The following is a 9,609-nucleotide window of genomic DNA, read 5'->3' as shown; positions in this document are numbered from 1 at the left end:
TTTTAGGCTTTTTTGAAGTTTAGCTATTTTTATCAGCTACATGCTAGCTGTTTTGGCTAACCAAAGTCTTTCTTTTTTATTTTTTAGTTTTCAAGGCTAATTTTACATTTAGCTAATAATTCAGCTGGCTATCAATTTCAGCATCTTCAGCTATCAGCACTAACATCTTCAGTGGCCAAATTCAGCTTACAGCATTCACAGTAGCATTATCACAGGTAATGCTATATTGGTTTAAAGCATTCACACAAATAATAAATCAACGAATTCATGAATGAATGAGTGAATGAACTTTATTTATATAGCACGTTACAACTGCTTATAGCATACCAAAGTGCTTTATAATAAAAGAAAGAGGAAAGTTTAAAAAATGTAGACAAATTAAGAACAAAATATAAAAAAACAGCATAACATTGCAAAAGACGTCTGCAGTAAAATACATAAAAGATCAATAAGAAAACAATAAAACAAATAAAAATGGAATAAATTTAAATAAAATGCCACCAACTGCTGAGTATTAAAAGCCATTCTAAAAAGTTGTGTTTTAAAATAACAAAATACAATTGATTTTATTTTGAAAGGAACGAGCGGATTGCACATCCTGTGCGAATCTTCTGACTTTCTTTCTGGACGCGTATCGATAGTCATTGCACCTCCTCGCGCCTCCTTCGGCGCTCTTTAACGCAGCTAAAATAATAATAAGAAGAAGAAGACTTTGAAGCCTCTTCTGTGACGCACGCGGCTCCACGAGTCACCCGCTCCGTCCTGGTTCCGGACTGGACCCGGTACCGGAGCCACATTCCAGCAGCTTCTTTTTGATCACCAAGGTGAGGAGGAGGAGGAGGGGCCAGCCGCCGGAGTTTATGGATTATTGAAAAAGTGAAGGGCGGATCAATAATTCACGAGGACTTTCTCCTGAAACAGAGCTGAGATTTCCGCGCGCCCACCTGCAGGTCCGGCGCCGCGTGCGCGCACTGACCAGATGAGCGCAGCGGCTGCCGGAGGAGAGCGTGCGTTTGGAGAGGAGCCCCCCTACTGCGGTACTTTCCTGCCGTGATGCCCCCGACCCGCTGACGGACCCGGACCCCCTCCCACGACAGACGCATCGACCCCCCCACTAATATGCAATGGTTTTTCGTGCAGAAGCCGAGCGCCGCCGCGTACCGCCGACTCCACGCTAGCGCCGCCGCATGCCTGTGCGCCGCCGCCGCCGCTCCTCTTCCTGCGCGGCGCGGCAGACGACGCCATTTGAAGCGGAGCGCTCCGGGGCTTGAGGGGGAGCGGAGCGCCGCTGTCCTGCCGCGCGGCGGGGACGTCGACGCGGAGTGCGCGCGGCTGGTGGAGCTCGTGGCAAAAGCGGGCGAGAATCCGGGCGTGGAGCCGGGCTTCCTGCTGCTGCTCCTGTCTATGGTGCAGATCGGGGCGGGAGAGTCCAACAGCTGGCCGGCTCTGCTGGCATGCAAGCAGGGGGGTGGACCAGCCCCCGTAGGATGGGTGAATTTTAGGCTGCCGCATCCGGAGAGCCTCTCCTCCTCCTCCTCCTCCTCCTCCTCCTCCCCAGTGTCGGCCAAATCCATGCGGTTTATTTGGAGCAACATCTTCAGCAAAGGATCGCATATGCTGCAGTGTCTTTGTGGCAGGAGCCTCAAGAAAAACAAGAACCCAACTGGTGAGTTCTGCTCGTTCTGCAGACGTCTGGTTTATTTCTTTAAAAAGGGGGGGACTTAATGGGGTGTTGTAGGTGCGCGCGCCTGAGTGGAGCTGTGTGTGTGCGCGCGTGTATTCCCACTCAAGACTGCACTGTTGGACGGGTTGGTGGTGTTGCACCGCAATCGCAGTTGTGCAGCAAGTGAGGGGAGGGGAGGGGAGGGGGGTGGTGGTAACTTATTAGCTCAGATATAGAGTAAAGTAAAGTGTGCGTGTGCGTGTGATGCTGCGGGAGCCTAATGCAGCACGCAGACCCCTTCAGGCTCCAATAGCCTGCATGATTAAGCAGCACATGGCCTTTTTTTAGACTCTGGACCATTAAAGTGACTCTTTTTACGACTTCGGCCTCAAATCGCTCCAACGTAATGTTTAGCTGCAGTCACTCCATCGTTTGATGCTCAGATGCTCATAAATTTAGGAGATATTTATCTGTGAAAATCAACAAGGTTAGACTGGAAAAGTTTTTCATTTTCTATTTCTTAGAAAAAACGATCCACGTTCATGCTGTGATGGAGTTGCAGTTTGTTTTAGGCTCTTTTTTTGTTAAAAAAGTGTCCTCGGGTTCAGTTCTAGCTCTAGGTTTTAGTAAAAGTTCCTCCGTTTTAGGTAAAAGATGGAGTTCCTCAGGGCTCTGTTTTTGGTCCACTTTTATACAGCGATTCTACAGACTGTCTTAAACTTAATCTTTTTTAGTTTTTGTATCATTTCTGGAAACAAAAATATTCCTAAGGTTCCGTTTAGTTCTATGTTTTATTAGGAGTTCCTCAGGGCTCTGTTTTTGGTCCACTTTTATATAGTGATCCTACAGTAGGTTGAAGTTCTTCTTTTTTTAGTTCTAGGCCCTTTTTTGTAAACCAAGTGTCCTCGGGTTCAGTTTTAGTTCCAGGTTTTCAAAAAAGTTCCTCAGTTTTAGGTAAAAGATGGAGTTCCTCAGGGCTCTGTTTCTGGTCCACTTTTATACAGCGATTCTACAAACTGTCTTAAACTTCTTAAGCTTTTTTTAAGTTTTCTGCTTGTTTCTGCAAACAAAAACATGTTCAGATAAATTGTTTTATAAGGAGTTCCTCAGGGTTCTATTTTTGGTCCACTTTTGTCCTATATACCAACTTAAGGTTCTTCTTTTTTTTTCATTTTAGGCTCTTTTTGGTAAACAAAGTGTCCTTGGGTTCAGTTTTAGTTCCAGGTTTTAGTAAAAGTTCCTCAGTTTTAGGTAAAAGATGGAGTTCCTCAGGGTTTTGGTCCAGTGATTCTATAGACTGTCTTAAACGTCATCTTTTTTTAGGCTCGTTTCTGGAAGCAAAAACATTCCTAAGGTTCAGTTTAATTCCATGTTTTATTAGGAGTTCCTCAGGGCTCTGTTCTTGGTCCACTTTTATACTGTGATCCTACTTTACGTCTTGAAGTTCTTCTTTTTTTAGTTTTAAAAAATCAATCCTCAGAGGTCTGTTTTTGGTCTGGTTTTATTCTGTGATCTTGAAGTTCTTTGTTTATAGGCTCGTTTTTGGAAACAAAAAGGTTCAAAATGTTCAGTTTTATTCAACATTGTTTTCTTAGGATTCTTAGGATTCAGTTTTAGTTCCATGTTTTACTAGGAGTTCCTCAGGGTTCTGTTTATGATCCGCTTTTATTCTGTGGTCTTACAGATTGTTTTAAGTTCCTCTTTGTTCATAAACCCCTTTTTTCAGAAACAAAAACATTCCTAGTTTAGTTCAATTCCACGTTTTATTAGGAGTTCCTCAGGGTTCTATTTTTGGTCCCCTTTGTATAGTGATCCTACAGACTGTCTTGAAGTTTTTCCTTTTTCAGTTTTAGGCCCTTTTGTGGAAACATACAAATGGAAAATTTTAGTTCCATGTTTTATTAGGAGTTCCTCAGGGTTATATTTTTTTCCACATATTATTCGAGCTGCTTCAGAGTTCCTTTGTGATCAGTTTTTTGGCTCTCTTTTTGAAACAATTTCTTTTCTAATTTAGTTTTAGTTCCAAGTTTTACTCGGAGTTACTCAGGGCTCCATTTGTGGTCCACATTTAAGTCAGGAATCCTGCAGAGTTATTAGAGTTTCTCTTTTTGACTTAATAGGGTTCAGTTTTAGGTCCAGGTTTTGTAATGTGCTTCTCAAGGCTCAATTTGAAGCTCAATTCTCCTTGAGGTTCCACAGGGCTCCGTTTTAGGTCCACTTTGATATGATGATCCAGCAGGCTGTTTTGAAGTTCCTCTTTGTTTAAGTTTTATTTTTTTTTAAACAAAAATATTCTTTGGGTTCACTTTTAGTTCCATGTGTGATTAGGAGTTCCTCAAGGCGCAGTTTTAGGCACGGAGTTCCTCAGGAGTCCATTTGAGTCCCTCTTTAATCCGTTTTTGGTCCTCTTTTGGAAAGAAAGCCTCCTATAGGATTTAGTTTTAGTTTTTTAACGGAGTTCCTCAAGGTTTGGTCTTGGCCCAGTTTTTTATGGAATACATAAGGTCTCAGTTTTTGGTCCAGGTTTAAAATGCTGATAATTCTCTCCATCATTTGATGCTCGTAATACATCAAACATTACTTATTGGGTGGGATTTCTCCTCGGATGTCAATAGACCAAACTGCTTTGTTTGGTTTGTTTTCCACCTTAGGAAAGACTAAGACTAAAGAATCCCTGACTTTATTGGTAAATTGATGTTTGACAAAGCTGGTTGCTGTTAAATAAGTATTTAGAGGGAAACGTGTCAGAAGAAGATCGTTTCATTGATCCAGGGGAATCTTTTTGCTCTTGAGAGTATTTTCCTTGAGTTAGTGTGATAATTATCATTTAGAAATGGAAATTTGAGTAAGATCAAGGAAAAAAAAAAACTCAGGTGAAAGTTTCTGTGTCGGATGAGGCCATCCACCAATGCCTGCTCCTTGTCCTTGGATGGCAAACAGTCATCTCTCCCTGACGTGACTCATTACAAAGCATCGTCTGTCGGATTTGAAGCTGATGTGTGAAAAGCACAAGCTGGCACAAATTTCAGCACCACGGATAGCTACTAGGCTTCGCTCTGTACAGCCCAACTTCTGTCGGAGAAACCTGCTTCTCTGTGAAGAAACATTTTAGTGTTCTTGTAAGCACTTTTCACAGTTTCAGTGGCACGTTTTTGTCTCTAATGATCTTCTTGAGGTCCTTACAGTCATTAGAACTCACCTTTGCTTGTATTCAAACACATTTTGACCAGAAAAAAAGCTCAGACAACAAAATAGCAGTTAGAGCCAGACCCATCATCTGTCTCCCAGATTAAAACAGGTGGAAAACAAACAGATGGTTCTGCTAACTACAGAACTTTTTTAGCAGCTTCCTGGCAGAACATCACAGCCGGCAGTTTGAAAAGTGTCACACAAACTGTTGTGTTACTGTACCTCTGGGCTCCTCTGTGCCTGTTTCACAAACCAGCTTAGAGCCATAGACGTGCTGGGTTTGTCATGTGCCTGAGATCTGTAAGATGAGTGAAGTTCTGCTAAATCAGGGTTGTCAAACTCAATCGCATCATAGGCCAAAATCCAAAACTCACCTTAGGTCGCTGGTCGAACAGGATCAACATTTAATGAACACTCTAAAACTACATTTTTAAAACTTTAAAGCCATAACACTTTAACATAATTATGAACTAGATATATAGCATTACCTGTTATAATGCTAGTGTGAATGCTGTAAGATGAATTTGGCCGCTGAAGATGCTGAAATTAATAGCTGAAAATGCTGAAGCTGATAGCTAAAATCACTGAAGCTAGTAGCTAAAAACGCTGAAGCGGTTTTCCAGCTAAAATATTAGCTGAATGCCAAATAAGCCTTAAAAGACTTAAAATAAAACTTAGGTTAGCAAAAAGTTAGCATGTAGCTGAAAAAAATGATTTTCTTCAAAATAGCCTAAAAATGGGAAAAAAGCCTAAATTAGCAAAAACAGTTAGCGTGGAAATATTAGCTTAACTCAAAAACAGCCTAAAAAACTGAAAAAACCCAACATTAGCTACACAGCTAGGATGTAGCTGAAATATTAGCTAAGCTCAAAACTAGCCTAAAAAATGGAAAAAAGCCTAAATTAGCCAAAACAGCTAGCGTGTAAATATTAGCCCAACTCCAAAACAGCCTAAAATACAGAAAAAGCCCACATTAGCTAAACAGCTAGCATGTAGAGGAAATATTAGCTAAACTCAAAACTGGCCTAAAAAGTGGGAAAAAAGGCCTCAAATAGCCAAAACAGCTTGCGTGTAAATATTAGCTAAACTCCCCAACAGTCAAAAAATCTGAAAAAAGGCTAAATTAGCCAAACCAGCTAGCATTTAGCTGGACTATGACACATGTGAGTAAAATGGACAGACTTCAAGGCACAGTTAGTATCAAAAAGTAAAGAATTCCTTTCATTTCCTTTGTTAAATGTGTTAATTTTAGTAATTTTATCCTCACTAGTTGTTTTTTTTTAACTGGCATCTTTAGAAGCTGAAACTCAAGTAACTGTGATGGTTTGTCTGTCATGTACACAAAAAACAACCACTTGTTCTTTTCAGACACTTTTTTCCTTAATCAGTGATTCCATCCTTTTATTTTGGTGCATGTGTTTTTGTTCCTGAAAAAATGAGGAGCAGTAGAGTTTCCCTGACTCAGCTTCTGGGAGACTTTTTTTGGTGTGACTTGCATTTTGGAGCGGTGGCCTCACTGGCCCTAACGGAGCGCTAAAGGGGACGCACACGAGCATAAATCCCAGTGATCAACTGTCTCTTCAGCTGCAAAGATGACTGGTCATTTTTAAATGTTTACATTTTTAATGTGACAAAACATTCACTTTGACTTGGGATTGCTTGAGATTACTTTGATAGGGGAAGTACCTTTTTTATATACGGAGTTCCTCAAGGCTTTGTATTTGGTCCACTGTTTTAGTGTTCCTACAGGCTGTTTCAGACTCCTGTTTTTGAAAAAAAAACTCTTAAAGGGTTCAGTTTTAGCTCCATGTTTAACAAGGAGTTCTTCAAGGCTCAGTTTTAGGTAAATTCTTCATACGGAGTTCCTCAGGGTTTAGTTTTTGGTCCACTTGGACGGTGTTCCTGCGGGCTGTTTTGAGGTTCCTCCATTGTCATTTTTGGCTCATTTTTTCTTAAACAAAGTCTCCTTTAGTTCAGATTGACGACACGTTTTATAAGGAGTTGCTCAAGGCGAAGTTTTAGGCAAAGTCTTTATATGGCGTTCCTCAGAGCAGGGTTTTTGGTCCACTTTTTATATGGCGATCACTTAGACACTTTTGAATTTCATCTTTGTTAGTGTTAGGATCCTTATTGGAAACAAGAAGTTTTCAAAGGTTCAGGTTTAGTTCCAAATTTTACTAGGACTTCTTCAAAGCTCAGTTTTAGGTATGGAGTTCCTCAGGGCTCTCTTTTTGGTCCACTTTTTGTACGACTTATAATGCAACTTATAAAAGTTTGTATTTTACAAAAAGGACAAAACGTTCCTTATGACTTGAGCTTTCTTAGATTACTTTGATGGGAAAGTAACTTTTTCTTCTATGGGGTTCCGCAAGGTTCTGTTTTTGGTTTGCTTTTTTAGTGTTCCTACAGGCTGTTTTGAGCTGTGGTCAGTTTAGGCTCCAGTTTTTGAATAAAAGTCTAAAAGAGTTCAGTTTTAGCTTCATGTTTAACAAGGAGTTCCTCAAGCTTCAGTCTTAGGTAAATCCTCAATACGGAGTTCCTCAGGGTTCAGTTTTTGGTCCACTTATACAGTGTTCTTGTGTTTTGAAGTTTCTCTATGGTCAGTTTCTGACTATGTTCTTCTTAAAGAAAGTCTCTTTAGGTTCAGAAATAGTGACACATTTTCAGTATGTACTAATAGTTGGAAAACAAAATGTTTTTAAAAAGGAGATTTAGTTCCATGTTTTATTAGACATTCCTCAAAGCTCAGTTTTAAGTATGGAGTTCCTCAGGGCTCTGCTTTTGGTCCACTTTTTATACAAGGATCCCACAGACACTTCTAAAGTTCCACTTTGTTTGTTTTTGGGCTACTTTTTGGAAAAAACGTTTTCAAGAGTTCAGGTTTCATTCCATTCTTCACTAGGTGTTCCTCAAAGCTCAGTTTTAAGTATGGGGTTCCTCAGGGCTCTGATTTTGGTCCACTTATAAAGGCAGTGATCCCGCAGGGTGTTGTAGAGTTCCTCTGTGGTTAGTTTAGGCTTTTATTATTTACTTTTTTTTTTTGGAAAACAGGGAGCACTGGGGTTCATTTTAAGTTCCACATTTCTCATGGAGTTCCTCAAGGCTCTCTGTAAGTGCCCTTTTAGTTTGGAACTATATAACAATTGTTTTTAATTTTGCTCATTTCTATTCACATTTGAATATGTGTTTGAATATTGAATGTCTGAACAGTTGCAGTATGAACACTAGAGGGTGGACAGAAGAAGATGTTTTGTTGTTCTTTGGCTTTGCCAATAAAAACAGATGGAGGAGCTACAAGGTGAATATACTGTTTGTGGTGACTTTTCTTGCTGTCTCATGGTCATTTTTAGTTTCTCTTTGGGAAACAAAGTCCCCTAGGGTTCAGGTTTAATTCCACGTTTTTCTGGAGTTCCTCAGGGCTCAGTTTTGGTTCCACAGATAATGAGGCATTCCTTAAGGCTCATTTTTTTTTTCTTTTATGTAGAAAGTTGTTCCGGACTCATCGGATTCATCAAATGTTCTATCCTACATATGGCGACTGAGTTCTATTAGGGATGATAGCGAGCTGTTTTCCTCTGATATTATTTTAAAAACAACCAGGAATTGTGTTTGTTGCTTCTAAAAAGTAAAGAAAACTAATAAAAAAAATGTGGACTTTTATACACTCAGGAAACTACAGCATTTGGCTGCAATAAAAGCATTGTTTTAAGCTTTAGACCTTTTTTCCCTGTTTCGTCTCTCTCATCGACCCTTTTTGCTGTTTCTTTTCCCTCTATGACTCTCTCTGTCACAGAGAAAAAAATGCTTTTTATCGGCTCCGATCAGCTGATTCACCCAAAAAGAAGTCCTTTCGCTGGGTTTTTCTCCAGTGTAGTTGTACAAATTTGAACACTTGTCAATATTGACTTGAAATAAATTATACGATTAATGTTCTCTGTCCCGTTTGAAGCTCATCTTACACACTGAACTGCTAGACAGTTACAGTTTATTCACATTAAGAAGTATACAAGTTCTGAAAAGGTTTTAAAATATCATTTCGAGAGGGCTTCCTAAAGTTTATGAAATTTCTGCTAACGCAACCGGCTAAAGTTACGATTTCTGCTTCCAGCTACAGATTTATTCTGGGGTCATCTTGAGTGTAACCAGAGCCCCTCGAAGAAGCTAGTGATGATAGCTGAAGATGCTGAAATTGATGACTGAAAACGCTGAAGCTGATAGCTGAAGATGTTGAAATTGATGACTGAAAACGCTGAAGCTGATAGCTGAAGATGCTGAAATTGATGACTGAAAACGCTGAAGCTGATAGCTGAAGATGCTAAAATTGATGACTGAAAACGCTGAAGCTGATAGCTGAAGATGCTGAAATTGATGACTGAAAACGCTGAAGCTGATAGCTGAAGATGCTGAAATTGATGACTGAAAACGCTGAAGCTGATAGCTAAAGATGCTGAAATTGATGACTGAAAACGCTGAAGATGATAGCCATTTAAAATATTAGTTAAATGTCAAATTAGCCTTAAAAACAAACAAACAAAACAAAACAAAACAAAAAAACTGAAAAAAAATCCTAAATTAGCCAAAACATCTATCAGGTAACTGAAATAACTAAACTCTAGAACAGCTTAAAAAAACTAAAATAAAAAATTCTACAAGTTAGAAATGAGCACAAGATAACATCGGGTCATTAATAACAATAAAATAAAATGATCTGGAGGGCCGGATCTGGCCCCTGGGCCTTGACTTTGACATGTGTCCTA

The 9,609-nt window shown here is 39.8% G+C and overlaps 1 protein-coding gene across 2 annotated transcripts in view; it reads left to right on the top strand.

Annotated features, from left to right (window-relative positions):
• Nucleotides 1-616: 616 nt before the first annotated feature.
• Nucleotides 617-9,609, top strand: part of LOC112159946 (fibroblast growth factor 14) — a gene marked incomplete in the record, with an annotated part of 84,924 nt that continues 75,931 nt past the window's right edge. The window contains 2 exon segments of one of the 2 annotated variants that reach the window (XM_024294209.2): nucleotides 617-824; nucleotides 922-1,666. In XM_024294209.2, coding sequence (XP_024149977.1) covers nucleotides 1,120-1,666 — 547 coding nt within the window. 2 annotated transcript variants of the gene reach the window in all.

This window comes from Oryzias melastigma, linkage group LG9 (genome assembly GCF_002922805.2).
Source record: "Oryzias melastigma strain HK-1 linkage group LG9, ASM292280v2, whole genome shotgun sequence".
NCBI classification, from domain to species: domain Eukaryota; kingdom Metazoa; phylum Chordata; class Actinopteri; order Beloniformes; family Adrianichthyidae; genus Oryzias; species Oryzias melastigma.
The sequence above is the reverse complement of the archived record's forward strand: the minus strand, read 5'-3'. Positions and strand labels throughout refer to the sequence as shown.